This window comes from Plutella xylostella, chromosome 21, assembly GCF_932276165.1.
Source record: "Plutella xylostella chromosome 21, ilPluXylo3.1, whole genome shotgun sequence".
Taxonomy (NCBI): domain Eukaryota; kingdom Metazoa; phylum Arthropoda; class Insecta; order Lepidoptera; family Plutellidae; genus Plutella; species Plutella xylostella.
Window position 1 is genome coordinate 6,108,469 of NC_064001.1, and position 17,917 is coordinate 6,126,385.

At 36.8% G+C, this 17,917-nt stretch overlaps 2 protein-coding genes and 1 long non-coding RNA gene across 4 annotated transcripts; 1 reads left to right on the forward strand and 2 right to left on the reverse strand.

The window, feature by feature from the left end:
- Positions 1–3,030: 3,030 nt before the first annotated feature.
- Positions 3,031–3,887, reverse strand: LOC105384451 (vegetative cell wall protein gp1). The gene is made up of 2 exons (XM_011554683.3): positions 3,562–3,887; positions 3,031–3,356 (listed from the first exon to the last, which is right to left on the reverse strand). Exons 1-2 carry the CDS (start codon positions 3,853–3,855, stop codon positions 3,171–3,173), a joined length of 480 nt encoding a protein of 159 aa, XP_011552985.2. The 5' UTR covers positions 3,856–3,887; the 3' UTR covers positions 3,031–3,170.
- Positions 3,888–5,699: 1,812 nt separating this feature from the next.
- On the forward strand, positions 5,700–11,804 carry LOC105384450 (chromatin assembly factor 1 subunit A-A). The gene is made up of 6 exons (XM_048628524.1): positions 5,700–6,727; positions 7,357–7,597; positions 7,943–8,404; positions 8,959–9,134; positions 9,764–9,922; positions 10,871–11,804. Exons 1-6 carry the CDS (start codon positions 5,816–5,818, stop codon positions 11,348–11,350), a joined length of 2,430 nt encoding a protein of 809 aa, XP_048484481.1. The 5' UTR covers positions 5,700–5,815; the 3' UTR covers positions 11,351–11,804.
- LOC119693122 lies at positions 11,616–17,876 on the reverse strand. Of its 2 annotated transcripts, none has more exons than XR_007267509.1 (2): positions 17,709–17,876; positions 11,616–11,897 (listed from the first exon to the last, which is right to left on the reverse strand). It is a non-coding gene; the product is annotated as an uncharacterized LOC119693122 (long non-coding RNA). The 2 variants fall into 2 exon arrangements; XR_005254474.2 differs by lacking the exon at positions 17,709–17,876 and adding an exon at positions 12,067–12,210.
- Between the last annotated feature and the right edge of the window lie 41 nt (positions 17,877–17,917).

Below are 17,917 nucleotides of genomic sequence, written 5' to 3' on the forward strand. Positions count from 1 at the left end.
GCTGTAATGATTGACAGAAGGTAAACGGTTTCAAGCAAGTAATTATGGGATTTAATCGGTACTTTGATGTTAATGATAGTAAAGAGCAGATACGAGATTTCTTAAGGACTCATTTAATAAGCAACGTTTTACTAACTCCATTCTTTATTTTTTCTTAGGAACGGTAACTTTGTCACAGCAACAGGTTTGGATATAAGAACGTTACAAAAAGCACTTGCGTAGAGAGCAGTCTTGTTGACTTTCATCTCGTTTTAAGTAGGGAAAACTCGCTTTTTCCCGCTTTGTTATCTTGTAAAGTAGCCATGACATCATCTTATAAATAGAAAGATAATTTTCCTCATATACTTATAAGGTAAAATATACATGCGTAAGTAAGTTTCAGTAGGGTGTTTTATTTTGCCAAAGTTTGACTTTCATTTAATTTCCCCCCGAATATTGAACGTAGCACAAAATAAAAATATATTTTCATGAGGAAAAATTCATTGAGATGTTCTTTATACTACATACTTATATTATATGTATTGTATATACGCCAATTTTTAGACTATGTATCGTAATCTTAGGCCGAGGATCGAGTGTTGTGGCACTCCTCGGGAGAGGCCTATGTCCAGCAGTGGATGATTATTGGCTGATGATGATGATGATCGTAATCATTTACATCTAATAAATAAATATACGACGTGATTACAGATTATAGTGCCACAAACTTATCTGTTCCGGTGACAGCGAACTTAATTGATCCATATCTCATTACTTACTAATGAATTGTATATTTTAAAACATTAGATGGGTTTATTAACACCGCAAGAGCGAAATAACAATACGAGCAAACTTATAGAATCAAGAAATATTAGAGATTTATTTGAGCTGTCACCGGAACAGATAAGTTTGTGGCACTATAGGTACAGCTACAGCCAAGAAACTGTACTAAACCTATGACCTGCCTGACCGCGCTATCTGACCCGCCCTGCTTACTATGTTAATGCAATCTTTCATAGTCGGAATAACACGCTCAATACATAAGATTAATCTTAGTAAGTGGTGAGCCTGAAATATGGTTTCAACTGAAATGAAGGAAAGAAAAATTGTGTAGCCGAAGTTTTGGCTTATTAAGCTACCTTTCATTTTGGGGAATAGAACCAGCGGCACCTGGTTGTTAAAGCAGCTAGAGCTTTTATGGGTCGATTACACCTAACGAGTACAGTGGCGAGTCAGGGTCCTCAGCCGCGCACTCGGTTACTTGCTAGCCGTTCATTGGTCGAAGATCGGCCCAGGACACTGAGTCGCCACTGTACTCGTTAGGTGTAATCGACCCATTACCACTAACTACTAACTACAAGCGTGATCCATGTCTACATGCAGTGATCCAAGCTGTGGGATGGGCATATCAAACAGTAGGTTCTCAATTGACAAAATACGAACAAGGTTCAAACTCACCCAAAAACCTTTGTTCCCAGCCAGTCACACCTCAACCAGTCACACTGTTACTCGTTGGGAATTTTATGTTCAAAATTCCCATCAGTCCACACTCTGTTACTCGTTGAAACACCCTTTTCCTTAATTCCCAACGTGTCACATACAACTGTAACACTGTAACTAGTTGCTTATTACTTCCATGGTTTTGGCAGATAAGCAATGCTGCTTTTTTATTGCTAATTCTTATTACCTAATTTATTTAAAGAAATCAAGGCCCACACTAATGTAAAAATTATGTTACAGTTGTATGTGACACGTTGGGAATTAAGGAAAAGGGTGTTTCAACGAGTAACAGAGTGTGGACTGATGGGAATTTTGAACATAAAATTCCCAACGAGTAACAGTGTGACTGGCTGGGAACAAAGGCCCAAAAACGTTGCGGAATAACCCACCTGCAACTTACTCCCATATAAGGGCGCCCAAAAAATTTTTTAAACGGGGCCTCGCCGATGCACTCTACGCCACTGGAATTTAGGTTCAATTTTGATTGATAACTTAAGTATACTTACCTATATATTTTTCCCTATTATAAGTTGTTAGAAGGTAAACAAACACGTGACACGATTTAAATTCTGGCGCGAGGCTAAGGTCAGTTTCTGTTTCTGATTGAAATTCTGAACATAGCTTATTTGGTGAGCTGAGCTTCTGTTTGGATTACAAATTAACATGCGGATTGATTGCCAATTTATACTGGTTACCGTAGCAATTAGGATGAATTAAATCCATATTACGTAGATACATACAGAGTCGTGAGCACAAGTTTCGATCCTCCGTTAACGTTGCGTATCGTCAACTGTCACTGTCAAAATTTAAGGCAAAGTTAGTTCCAAAAGTGACATTTGTTTTTTCCATATGTTAGGTGGAATTTCACCAAACGCTAAACGTATTTAGTAGCCTGTCATACGTCTGTCAGTTGGTACAAAATTTATTTAAAATTTGATTTAAATACGTTTAGCGTTTGGTAAAAGTGACCCTTCTCGTAGATTCGAAAATAGTATCGAATCCTATGCTCGCGACACTGGACATTCCTAGATTACTGTAAGTATAATAATATGTAGGTACTTAATGTCACGAGTCGATACACAATCAAAATGATTCTTGCACATAGCTCCTAAATAATAGTGGCTACCTAGTAACTAGTAATAAAAACTTGTTAGTGACTCACAGACACGTTAAACTTATATATAAGACCCTCTTTTTTCCGTCGAGGGTTAAAATAAAATAAATCTGTTCATTTAATTTCTGTACACTCGCTTTTTCGTAATGCTGTAGAACCGATGACCGTTGGGGTAGGTAGATGACTTCTTGAGTGGGGCCGTTTCTGTTTCCGATCGGCTGTACCGAGATTATATACCTACCTACGGACGGTGACGATGTCAGTTGTCAGCAGACATCGGTATACTTAGAGTGGAATTCCATCAGTAGGTATGTGATTCCCGTTGGCTGGCAGGTCAGAGTACCCAGCAGCAAACGCCAGAAGACTATAAAACTACGACATAGGTACCTAATATAGGGGATACACGGGGCACATTAAAATTCTAACAACACACTTTCAACTCAAAAAATATTTAATTTCGAAATTTAATTTAAAGTACCTAACACATAAGCAAGCTTATGAGATAAGATAAGATTCGATAAAAGCAACAAATACATAGTTAACGTATTTATATGTAGATGACAATCTTCATCTCATTTTATTTCGGCTTCTTCACATAATCACTCCTGCGAAGGCAGGGCGAGATGGGAGCAGGCGGGCAAGGGGGCGCGGGCGGGCGCGGGGGGCAGGGACTCGGCGGCGAAGTATCAGGGACACTGATGAAGTAATTGTGCCCGTCCCATTGCCAGGGCGGGCCCGGGGTCGGTGGAGACGAGAAGCGAATCTGAAATAATGGCTTATATGGAAGACCCAATGGTGTAGTGGTCATATAGTGACCTAGTCAGCGTCCACGACGCCAGAGACTAGATAGAGACCATGAACCGGCAAACGTAGATAGATGGTGTGGAAGACCGAGGACATAGTTTTGGGTGATCCTTGAAAGAGTCCTATGACCAGCACTGGACCATTACGCTAATATTAGTACTTACATGAGCAGGATCAATATGCTTGGACCCGGGCTTGCTACCTTCACCTACAGGCGCTATCACCGGAGGCTTCACAGAGCGTTGGGCACTCCGGGTGCAATATTGAAACTGTGAGTACTTCGGGTCGGGCCCTCGAGGGATATCGGGCCGTGGTATGGTCCGAGGTGCCAACATTGGCGGAAATCGGACATGCAATGATTTTAACTCATGAGGGCGCCCCAACAAAAACTCACGTAATATCCGCAAGCCTAAAGAAATGTCTTTAAAATCTAATTTCGGCTTTGGTTTTTTCGTCATTATTGAAAATGAGAGATAGATTCATACACAGGATCATAATATCATAGAGAAAAGAACACTACGTTTTAAGAGACGGGAGTACAAGGGAAAAAAAGAAAAAATACTTGTATTTTTTTTTATACACGCGTACTAACACAGGGTACCAACAAAACAAAAATTATGACGTACAAAACTGCCAACATAGCCCCGCTGAAATAGTGATGTGCTTCTTATGGATATTTTTTATCGATACCTAGTAAAAAAAAAAGTGCGAGTGTATGTATTACTTTAATTTCAGATTTACACAATAAGATTTCAGTGTTACACATTGACACCAACGTTAAGTCTCGGTTCAACGTTATGGTATGTTCCCATTTGAACACAAAAATATAATCCATAAAATAAACTCGAGACTTTCCGTTGACGTAAGTGCTATGATATAATGTTGAAATAAAATAAAAGTGGAAAAATATAATTATATTTATTTATTATAAAATAAAGTGTCTGCAACTCTGCAGTAAGTCCCACACATGGAATGGTTTTTTTTTCAATTGTGTTCTTAAAACGTTGTGGTAGAAAATGATTGCCACAAATTCGTTAAAGTTGATGTAGCTTTTCAATATACACATAAACAACGAGATCCTTCTTACCGGTCATCTTAACCCACTGTTTACATCTGCAAACAACATTTTTATCATTATTATTAAACAATTAAATATTATTTAAGTAGGTATAATAAAAGTCACTGGTAATTTTTGTATGGAGATCCGAATTTGTTTTTCGCTAATTTCCAAAACTAGTAGACAAAAGTTGTTCTGATTGATGCTGTGCGAAATAATAAATAAAAATATCGATATCGATAAAAAAACTTTCATGCACTATTGTTGGTTGAGCTGACTCTCCAGTTATTTTATTAGACTTTAACTTTTTTATACATATAAATAATCTAAATCCTATAGCTTACCTTTCCTCATCCAGTGAAAATTTGGCCATAAAATTCTCTTTTGGCCATCTATACGACCGGCTAGCGGCTCTTAAACCACAATTTTACAAGTTTTATAAAACATAATTATTTTCAATAATATCAAGCAACACTAATAGTTAGGTACCTCCACACAAACACTGCACTTATCCACAGTAATAATAATATATACATAACTGTTAAATCTTAATTTATTCATGATTTAAAATTATTTTTTAAACTAAACGATTGACTGACTGACAATGACAGATGACAAAAGCCAAAGATGTCTATGATAGCGTACAAAGTACTCTGTGAGCTTTGCTCGCCATTATTTTTCGTACGCGTTCCATACTTCATTTTTTCCAGACTGTCTTTCGCCAGACCGCACTGGATCACCGCCACAGAATTCATAGAATAATATTGTATACATTTACCTACTCTATGAATATTGTTTGTACGATAAATTATCAAAAAATTAGGATATTTATGAGTCAATGTCAATGAAAGTCTGTTATTATTATGGGCAAAATAAGGTGTTATAATTTTGTTGTGTATTTGTGTATAGATTGGGCAAAATAGAAATATTTGTGGCCCTCAGAATAATAAAGGCCCACGCACTCTCTTCTAAGTAATCTGTGGCACTTTAGTTTATTTACTCTATTGGTTATACGTTTAGAAATTTATATGTGTTTTTCAGTTTCCTTTGTGAAAATATTTTTATTCATTACAACGCACCTACCTATTATTATTAAAAAGTTATAGAATATATTTAGTTATAAGTACAAGGTGCTCTTTTGCATAATATAAGCACAACAAACCCCACGATAGTAAACAGTGAAGGCAGGACCACTGACCTAAAAACCTGACTTTTTGAACGCATCTAAATCTAATCTCCCGCGGTTTCTCGCGAGCTGTCAAAAGTCTAAATAAATTTGAGTGCAGGTGCACACTTTGTTTTGTGATTTTACTGTAGGAATTGTATTTTAATAGATAAAGTGCGTACGAAGGCGAATATACATGCCAACTATGAAGGCAACAAAAACACCCGATGCTGCCATTGTGGTGAGTCCTTCACAGAAAAAGTTGAAACAAGCTCGTCTTCCATTCAAGATTCTTGGTGATGTTTCTCCCGCTCCTGAGTCGCCGTTGACCAGAAAGAGGAAGTTATCAGCTCAAGACAATGGTGTCGCCTCTAAAATTGGCAAAATATCCAAAGAAAACGAAGATAAAGAAGATTGTGTTCTCATTAGTGATGAAGACAGCAAGGATGCCATAAAAACGGACAAGGAAGTCAGTATTTCTAATCCCTACGTCAAACTGGTGTCCAAAGCAATCAAAAAGAAACAGCAGAAGTCAAAAGTAGCCAAAAAGAAGAAGAATACCAAAAATGTTAGTGAGACCATCACAACAAACAATGATGTTGAAGAAAAAGAGGCAAAGGACTGTGATAAGAGTGAAGTTAGTGATGTAGAACCGATGGAAGTAGATGATAAAACGGATATCTCAACACAGGAGGTTCAAGAGCCAGATAATGATCAGAACAAAACAAACAACACTTTAATAGAATTAGAAGACTCTAATGATGAATCTGATGCTAACCTTCCCATTCCGGAGCCTGAACAGTGGAAGTCTTTGGCTGCCATCACTGGTAAAAACAATGAAACAGCTGATGAAAATGAAACTAAAACAAAATCATACAATCCCCCCTCCAAGACTGTTAGTACTCCTAAAAGAAGCCCTAGGATTAAGAAGTCACAATCAGAAGAGAATAAAACTACTTTAAATACATCAGTATCAGGTTCTAAGTCCAGTGAAGCTAAATCCGCTCCAACCACTCCTAAAACACCGAAGAACACCAGAAGTTCCATCAGTAATGGACAAGTAGATGACTCGCTGAATGCTTCTAACACTTCTTTGACACCTAAACAGGTATGTTAAGTTTTAGTAACTTTTAATAGTAATAAGTATAAAACCATACATAAATTTAATAAAGCTTATAAAGTCAAATTGATTACCAGTGTGCACCTATAAATCATCTATGACAAACACTAGAGCAGGACTAGTAATTGCCTCCATGGGGGAAGGATTATCCAGTGAGATTAGGTGTTGTTGGTTGTAAAGAATCATTAAATATAACAAACTGTTACTAAATAAGAGCAGATTGAAGGAAAGATTCTCTACATCAGTTGTTGAATGACCAGCTGAAATAGCACAAATTACAGTTTTATTCTTGATTTATATCTATGAAATCAAATTATTACTTACACACATTACACTTTACAAAATATTAAGAAAACTACAGTCAAATTCAATTTAAATATCTTTATTCAACATCAAATGATTCTTGTTATTAGTAATTCCTGTATGTACATCAGAGTCCCCGTCCCTTTCTTCCATGCATAATAAATTTAATTAAATGACAATAATTGCAGTTATTGTTAAACCAACCGAGATCAAACTCCCATCACACCTCTATCCCATTTACTGGTACACCACTAGACATTTAAACAATGACTTATTTATTCCCAAAACTAAACAATACCTCAAATAACTTTCAGTTACAAAGAAAGTTGGAGTCTGCAAAAAAGAAAGAGGAAAGGGAAAAAGAGAAACAAGACCGTGAAAAGAAGAGGCTCCAAGAAAAAGAAGAAAGAGACAAGATTAAGAAGGAAAAGGAAGATCTAAAGAAGAAAGAAAGAGAGGAGAAAGAAGAGGCAAGAAAGAAAGAGAGAGAAGAAAAGGAAGAACAGAAGAAAAAAGAAAAAGAAGAGAAAGAGAAACAAAAAGAACTGGAGAAAAGTAAGTATAATTTGTGTTATTTCAGGAAACCCACTTGGGTACTGAAAAAAACTATTATTTTTTATGCAATACAAAAATGTACTTTTTCTTGGACCATGTAGATAGATAGATAGATAGATAAGTTATTTATTTACTTAACACAACACATACACAGGTTATACAGCATGATTTTTAACATAATTTTTTTAGATTACATAAACACGAAACATTATTATAAGACATGCAGATAGAAAAGCAACATGTGTATTTATCATGTTAGCAAAAGGGGACCATGTCATATAATATATACGATATTATCTTATGTTACCACCTTTTTTTTCAATGAATTTATTTATAACTTTACAGAGCTTCGAGAAGAGAAAGAAGAATTAAAACGCAAAGAGAAAGAGGCGAAAGAAGAAGAGAGACGGAAAGAGAAAGAGGCCAGAGAAGAAGAGAGACGCAAGAGACAAGAAGCTTTAGACCAGGAGAAACAGGAACAAGAACTAAAAAAAAAGAAAGCTGCTGAAGCCTTTGCCAATTTCTTTGTCCCAAAACAGAAGATGGAGAAAGACCAGTCGGTTATTGGACCTGTCATACAAAACAATATGCTATCAAGCTTCACACTCAAATCTGATATGAGATTAGCCCCAACAGTAAGACTAGAATTGTCTGTAGAACGGAAGAAAACTCTTGAAGAGTTTTTGAAGAAACAGGATGTGGCAGAAAAGAAGTTGTATGTAAAAAGTCTGAAAACCCCTGATGTGAAACCAGGGTCTTGTGGTAAAACTTGGCCCTTGGATGATAAAGATGACGTTGTCATTGTGGGTAAGCAAAAGTATTCTTTATTTATTAGCACTTTGAAATTAATATCAAAACTACCTACACTCTCTAATAATGGCATTGCTGTCACAAATACCTAAGTATTCATTATCGATTAAATTTTAATTCTTCTCATAGTTTTCATCAGTATGCTCTTTAAAAGATATGAACACCATACATGGTCATAAACAGACACTGACCCAACTTACAACACTCCTCTATTCCACCAACGATAAAATACAAGTCCTCAATTTACTTCCATCACATCAATACATATAGTGTATCCTCATACAACCATTCCATCAACCTACTTAGCTTTATAATTTACACATAAAACACTATTTTGGTAATCTGTGGTTTACAGTGATGGTAGTACCTTCATCACGACCCATTACGTCCCCACTGCTGGGGCACAGGTCTCCTTCCAATGAAGGAAGGGTTTAGGCCTAGATGGATGGTAGTACATTCGTTACTAATTATTGTGTATAATAATACCGTTAGCTAAAATGTAGCTGTAATGTTTGTTAATCTTAAAATAATAAAAATTAATGAATCTCCAGAAGACGAGCTCCAGCCGCCAGACGGTCTCGGTGAGGTGATCTGCGAGTCCTCAGTGCGAGAGAAGCTGAGGCCCAAGTTACTAAGTTTCCATGAGAACCGCCGTCCACCGTACTGGGGCACTTGGCGCAAGCGCAGCGGCGCCGTCGGCCCGAGGACGCCGTTTGCGCAGGACCAGGTTAGTCAAATTTTTTCTGCTAATTTTTTTTATTTTATTACTAAAGCTAACAGCATGTTACACAAATAATTTATACATGAAAACAGGTATCTTAAAGCTAATGACAAGCTTTCACAGATAAATGTTCAGATGTACCTACTTAGTTACATATTAAAAAAGAGCGCTTAAGTTATCAAATAGGTATTTTAGTCTTAATAAAGTTTGCTTCATAAAGACGTGGGCACACAGAAGCCTGGGCGGGACGGCATGTGACGTTATCCTCACGACTTCTGTATCGACATCATTGTCGTCATCCAAGATAATATATAGATTGCATCCAGTGGCGTGCTTGAGGAGACGCCTACATACAGCAGTAGACTGCTTTAGGCTAGTGATGATGATGATGATACCTATTTATGTATATATTTTTACCATAGCTACTCTACGATACAAGTCAGGAGGAGGCCTGGGCGGCCAATGACATCATGGCTGCAAAATCTACGCCAGTTGAGCACTGGAGAATTGTTCCGTGCGGCGGCCTCCAAGACGGAAATAAGCAGGATGATTGCCAACCTTCGGTAGGAGACGGCACCAGAAGAAGAAGAAGATAGCTACTCTATCATCTAATACTCGTAACTCTTAATCCGCAGAAGCTTCTAGACTACTCAGTGGACAGTGCAGACGAGTGGGAAGAGGAGGCGGAGGGCGAGAGCATCGACGGCAGCGCGGCCGGCAGCGACCTCGACGACAACGACGACTACGAGGTGGACCACGAGCTGTTCGTGCCGCACGGGTACCTTAGCGACGAGGTATAGCACGTTATTAACAACTAGGGGCCACTTGCACCAACATATTAAATCTAGATTTAGTGTTAAATCTCGATTTAGTGTCAAGTTTTATATGGACTGACTTTTCTTAAAACGACATTTGACACTAAATCTAGATTTAATTTGTTGGTGCAAGGGGCCCTAGCTGTCTTGTTCTAAAACTGCGTACAGACCGACCCAACGAACGCCCAACGAACGCCACACGATGGATATTTATCATACATAATACAGGGTAGATTGCAGCAACGAGTCAACGAAACCCGTTCGATTGCGTTCTTTTGGCCAGTCTGTACGCAGCTTAACAAAAAGAGTCACCGCATTTCAGCTTGTTATACCACTTTTGCAACAGCCTGTACACGTAGAACTTAATTATAACACCTACTAGATGTTCCCGCGAGCTTCGCTTCGCCTTAAAAAGTTTTCCCGTGGGAATTCTGCGATAAAAAGTTGCCTATGTGTTAATACAGTGTGTCAGCAATTACATACCTTTCGTTAAAATCGGTTAAGCCGTTTTGACGTGAAGAAGTAACAAACATAGACACTCACATACTCAGAAACTTTCGACTTTATAATATTAGTAGGGTATAGATAGCTAGATTGGGCACACTGTGGAACTATGAATGCCGCAAATATTACATTTGATTGGCGACCACTAAATTGCAAGTGCTCCCTTGGACGCCCTGTCCAAACATGGCGCTGAAGCGTCGAGAGCGAGCTACGAGCCTCTGGACTTAGCTGGAGCGAGGCTAAAAGTACAGCCGAAGGTAGGCGGAAGTGGCGAACGTTAGTGGAGACCCTTTGCACCTTAGGGCTGCAACAACAATAACAATATACATTGATAGACACACACTCTCACCTTGTACTAATTTACTTACTTGCAGGATTGCAATCACAATAAGTCTATACTACAAACATTATTTTCTTCCACAGGAAGCTACAATGGATGAGGACGACGTCCTGGCTCTGTCTCCAGAAGCGCAGCAAGCGAGACTCAAACACTTAGAAGACGAATTCGCTTCAGAAATGAGGAAGCCAACAGAAAAACTCAAGCCGCGACTTTACGGACCGATCTGGGAGACGAAGGACGGCGGCCGCCCTGAAAAGTGTGTGGATGCTCTCTGGAACTACTTCCAGAAACTAGCAATGATCGTGGATGACGTAACTCCTTTGTTGCAACCTGCTCCGGTAGCCGAGGAAACAGAAAAGAAAAAGAACAAAAAGAAAAAACCGGAAAAGAAAGCCCCAGAGGGGGAAGAAAAGAGTCCCAAAAACGAGAAAAAGAGGAAAGCTAAACCTGAGAAGAAAGAGACTAAACAAGCGAAAGTTGTTGAAGCCAAAACGCCAGAGGCCAAGAAGAATCAGCGAGGCATCAACTCTTTCTTAACTAAGTTAAATCTGGATGATCATTAATTATTAATTACAGTGTAATTTAAGGATCAGTTTGGTCACAGACATTAATATCTTTCCCAAGTAGTTATTTATGTAAATAATACTGATACCTTCTGAAAAACACCATCAACTATCAGACTGTAAACTACAGTGCCTTATTCCTGGTGATATAGGGTTCATTTTATATGTAAGAAATATGCGATATGTGTAGCTTGGAGCAATTAGATGATGATGATCCTATGTATATTGAGTATTATTAAATTAACATAAGATGAAAGAGTCAAAATGTTGCTTATTCAGTGAAACATTTTATTTCGTTTGCAGTACAACCTGACCAGCCTGAAACATTTGCCTTTTGTGTATGTTCATTAATTTCATTATTCAAATGTTATTTTAGTATATTTTTGAAATCTCTGTAAATATTTATAATTTATAGCTTTGTAAGTGTAAGTTAATAAAACTTGTTTTAGGGTAACATTGTGATTTGTTTTGTCACCCACCCTCGTCCTCGAATCATGTGAAAATCCTGTATTTTTTTCTGTCTACAGCTGGAATGCACCAGCTTGTCCTGAAAGAAAGAAAATATTGTTATTTGTCTCCATAACACATATTAAAATGAAAATAAACTAAAAGTAATAATAAATTAGAGACAAAAAGGGGCAGACTCAGCATCTGCTGCGAGCTGCAGGGCAGCAACGCAACGCTGTTTTTCAGCCTGTCCCTGTGCATGCACTTACGTTAAACATAATTATGCAAACAAACAACGGAACTTGTATTAAACACACGATATATAATTTCGGTTATTATTTTCGGTAATTTAGGTATTTCGGTCTCCTACTTTGTACAACTCGTTGAAGCAAACATGCGAGGTGCAATTTCCTGCGTGCTGACATCTTTAAAATACCTTTTTGGTTCAAAAATGGTGACACATGAGATCGCCTTGGAATATCAAAGCAAAAGCGCGCACATGCGTTTTGTACACGTTTAAACTTATTATTATATACTTGTTACATCAATTTAAAACAGCCTTTTATGTTTTTCTTTCTGTGATGTATAAAATCGTAAATAGTGGTGATGAAAAAGCACTTAATCAACGAACTCTGCACACGCTCTCTAGAAATGTAGACAAAGCAAAATTGGCGGGAAAGGGAAATTGGAAGTGGAAGGAAAGGAAGGAGAAGAAAAGCTAGGGAGCTATGCTAAATTAGTACCAAATACCTACTAAGTATCGCTACCCTGTAAAAAATAAATTAATTGATATGGCCAATTCGTGTAAAGGTAGGTTGTAAGGCATAATGTTATTATTGTTTTTAAGGATATTTAGATAACTTTCATAGAAATATGTAACATTTTTACATAAGTGTTAAGTATTATTTATGTTTAATTTCCAGATTTTCTATCGATACCAATTGATAAACTAATGCAATGGAGAGGAGGAAGCTGGGTAAAATACAGTGGCAATGGCAATGAAATACATGTGACGGTACATTTTGATCAATTACTAATAAGAAGCAATGATAAAGTATTAGAATCCATTAATTTGACGGAAAAAGCTAAAGGTTTTTTTAAAAGAGGTGTTTTAATACTTGTTGTTAACAGTCCGTCCCAAGGGGTAAGCAAGCATGACCTTAACTATCATAATTAAAAGTCTTATTACCTACTTAAGTATACATCTTCCTACGACGCATATTTCTACTCTTACTCTAAATTATTATAAGTACATAATATAACTAGTTACTTAAATATAAAATACGAAAGCGTTAGTAACAAGGTATATCTACCTATATGTTTATATTAACTAGCTCATTTAACTACTGTTTATATTCAAATATTAACCAACGTTTCAGATACGGAAAATAAAATTTAATATAAAGAATAATGCAAAAATGTATCTGGATAAACTGGGTAAATATTTACCTGTTCGGAGTCACAATCTAAATGATCCAAGTACTTTACGGTTTGTTAAGATTGAAGAAGTCATGAAGCGAGCGAGAAGTCATGAAGAAGTCATGAACAAGGCAGGTAATTACAACATACTCTAAGGTCTAGAGCTTAGTTCGGCTCAATATAAGTAATGTCCTAAAATAGGGACAAAAGTGGTAAGTAGTTAGAATATAGAAAGGCGAAAGAGACCCCCTCGTCAGCTCTATAAAGTCACGTCATCAACTGAATAGGTACTTTATAGCCCTATATTAACTATAAGTATACTACAGGGTTATTGGTAAGTTAACCGGATCCTTTCAAGGGGTGATAGAGGAAGGCATTTCCAGTCGATTGAACCCTATAATGCATTATCCGAAACCTAACCATTTCTAAGATATTTAAGTTTTTTCAAATTTTATGCTTAAGAGGAGAGTATACCTTCGCGATTCTAGCGAAATAGGTATTTAGGAAAAGATTTGTTATCACTTGCGCTCTCATGCCCCGGGAACGGGTGCGATAGAGATGCACTGAAGCACGCGACTGACAATGGGTACTTTTCATAATGAAATTCTAGTTTCGGGAGAAAACGTTTTACACTAACTAAATATCAACTAATCTTTTAGATTTTGGTGTCAATCGCTTCAGCATAATATATTCTAGGTTTATAGGTTTGGCTTTTTAAAAAAAAATACATGGTTATTGTTCATCCAACGGCTTGATTCAACACACAAAAATTACGTTATTTGAGGTGCCTATAACTTTAAACCTATAAAAAATTTCGAAAAAAGAAAAAGCTATAAGTAAACCTTGTTATTCTTTGTGTCAATAACATACAAAAAAATCATGGAAATTGGATAATATTTAGAGGTAGTAAAACGTTTTCTCTTTTTGTACGAGGGCTACACCGAAAAGATCGGGAATAGAATACTTAGGAATAAATTAGAGTGAAACCTTTTTGGTGTATCAAATGTAGTGTTTTTTCAAACATAATTCCATTTTCGAATTTTAAAAAAAGTAAAAAATAAAAGAGTATTGACCATTTGAATTTGACAAGTCGGTGTAAAAAATGGAGCTTACGCGGGAACATTTCCGTGCAATAATTTTTCACAACTTTCGTCGAGGTTTATCTCAAGAACAATGTCTCGCCGAGCTTGTTTCTATTTATAAACTTGAAGCACCAAGTAAAACGACTATATATCGTTGGTATTCTGAGTTTCGCCGTGGACGTTCCTCTCTTACCACAGTCCCTTCTACTGGTCGGCCAAAAACAGCGGTAACACAAGATAACATCGATGCTGTACGCCAGTTAATAAAAGAAGATAGACATGTGACATACGAGCAGATTCGGGCTTCTCTCAGCATTGGTATGACAGCCATTCAAACCATTTTACATGAAGAACTGGGTGTCAAGAAGTTAGTTTCGCGCTGGGTGCCCCACCGTTTGACCGAGGAACAAAAGTCGGCTCGTGTTAATTGGTGTCGATCTTCTCTGCAACGGTTCAATGGAGGCAGTTCAAATGCTGTCTACAATATCGTCTCTGGTGATGAATCGTGGATTTATTCATATGAGCCCGAAAGAAAACATCAATCGGCAGTTTGGGTCTTCGAAGGTGAGGTCAAGCCAACAAAAGTTATTCGCTCACGCAGCGTGTCGAAAAAAATGGTCGCTTCGTTTGTATCGAAAACTGGCCATGTGGCTACGATTCCATTACAAGAACAAAGGACGGTTACTGCTGATTGGTACACAACAGTTTGTTTGCCGGAAGTCGTAAGAGAACTTCGTAAAACCAGGCCTGTGTCACTCCGCGCGTGGGCGGCGCAGGCGCCACCCTGGCGCCTGCCGCTTCGAGTGGGCAAATCTAGTCGGCTGCCGCAAGCGGAAGACGATACACGCGCGCGTGAATTATGAATAGAAAAATGGACATAAAAAGAAAAAAAGCAGCAAAAAGATACTGTGCCGTATTTAATTGCTTAAATACGGATCGTGATCCAAATTTAAATTTTTTTACATTACCAAAAGATGCTGACAGGTAAAACTAATCTAAGTATTTTATTGATTTCTTCTACGTTCCTTATTTGAAATGAAATTAATCCGAACTACAAACCCTTTTTTTCTCCATGTTGAACAAAGTCTATTCCAATATTTTTTTCGTTAAATTATTAAATTTACAGACACAACTACCTTCAAAATGTATTAATGAATCGATTATAAAATGTGCGCTGAGTGGGATTAGTGCTTAACGAAACTAACACGTTCTGTATCATAATATAAATTATATCCATAATATAAATTATAACGAAAAAAAACATGTTTTCACAAAATTAAATGTTTTAGGTACTTAGATTCATACATATTTTATGTACTTCAAAATATCTTAACTATGAAATTGTCATTGTTTTTACTGGTTATTTCCAATAGAAAATAAGTTTGGAATAGCTTTGTATTCTAAATTCAAATTATTTTGTTTTAATATCATGACATTCTTTTTACAAACTCAGTCCGTTGCTTAGTAAACGTTGTAGTCTGTGGTGCTGAGGCAACCCTAAGGTGGCTTCTTTTTCAATGCGTATAACCACGTATAACTTATTATGCACCGTAGTCCAGTGAAATAAGGCGCATATTCCCTCAAAAATAAATTGGTAGGTAAGTAAATAAAAACGTGTGCGGCTGGAGCGCGATCTAAATTAGATCTTATTGCTTATGGGATGGAGTCATATTTCTTTGATAGCCATTGCGAAGATGGACTTCTGTACCTGGTACTAGTTATTATTCTGTGGTAAAACTAACCCGAATCGTCGTATAATCCTTCACCACGATAATGCAAGCTCTCATACCGCTCGCAAAACAAGAACGTTTTTAAATATGGAAAACGTGGAGTTGATGGACCATCCTCCGTATAGCCCTGATCTGAGCCCCAATGATTATTTTACATTCCCAAGAATTAAAGATATGCTACGTGGTCAACGGTTTAGCGGCCCAGAAGAGGCGGTCGAAGCTTACAAATCAGCTGTTTTGACAGTATCCACTTCAGACTAGAATTACTGTTTCAATGATTGGTTTAATCGAATGAAAAAGTTCATTGAATGTCACGGAGACTACTTTGAAAAACAATAAAAGTAAATAATAGGGAACACCCAAATATTCCGAAAAACTTTTTTCCGAATTTGAAAACACCGAATATGTAATTTACGAAATATTTCAATACCGATTTTTTAAAATGCCGAATTCTAAAAATCACGTAAATTATAATTTCGAATATTATAATCACGAAAATTTGTTATTACGATTGTCAAATACACGAACGTTAAAAAATACGATTACTTAAGCATACTAAAAATAAAATACCGATTTATTATAATCACGACAAATTCAAATCCCGATCGAAAATGTGATAATTCGTGATTTTGACAAAAAAACCATAAACGTCTTAAAAACCTTAGACCCAAAACCTAAAGATAGGTGCGACGACGAGCAAAGCGAGGAGGAGCGTGTTAGGTGCACATAGATATCGAAAAACAAAGCGGAGCGCAGCGAAGCGGAGCGGAGCGTTTCAAATATAGAGCAAAACAATTGCTCGGAATTTTATGGTGTTAATACTTAAAAACCTAAAGATAGGTGCGACGACGAGCAAAGCGAGGAGGAGCGTGTTAGGTGCACATAGATATTGAAAAACAAAGCGGAGCGCAGCGAAGCGGAGCGGAGCGTTTCACATAATATAGCTTTAAAGTATTGTTAAATTGTATACGGATTATGCTGTTAATAAACACACTATTCTTAATAACTATTTCTTGTTAACTAAGATACATTCGGGAATTAGTATTTTCAGAATATTAAAACTTCGGGATTCGTAATTTTAACAATTCGATATAATAAAAAGTCGTACTTTTAAAACATCGAAATAATAATATTCGGAAAATTGAATTTCGTTATTTTAATAAATATGTTGTTTGAAATTTCGTTTATTAACTATACGTGATTTTCGTTATTCGGAAACTTAAAATTCGGGATTGTGAATTATTTGGAATTATGAAATTCGTAATTTTAAAAATCGTTAATTTCATATCCGTAAAAAAGTAATTCGGATTTATGTAGTGTACCCTAAATAATATTATGATATCTTTGTACTTTTTTCTATTCCCGATCATTTCGGTATCGCCCTCGTATGGACGAGCAAGTGCTATACTCTCCTCTTAAAGGCGAAAAAAAATATGACATATTTCAATAACTTTTTTTGGTTGTTTTGCATAAAGTAACACGTAACACCTTAATAAACTAATTAAAATAATCAAATGTGCATTATTCGACTTAAATTAGACATATTACCTCAAAACAGTTAAACATTTAAAAAAAATCAATTGAAATCAAATGAGCCGTTATGCATTATATTATAGGGTTCAATCGACTGGAAATGCCTTCTTCTATCACCCCTGAAAGGATCCGGTCCGGTCTACTTACCAATATGGCCCTGTATTTTATTTGTTGCAGATCATAAAAACACGTCTACGATGCCAACAGATTTTACCAACTTTATGAAATTGTGTCTTTTGGATCCCAAATTTCATCAAATAGTAATGGACACTGAAAAAGTTCTCGATTCTCTGAAATAGTTTGAATAGCTCAATACCAAGCTCAATACATTTACACATTTACTAAATTGACGTACT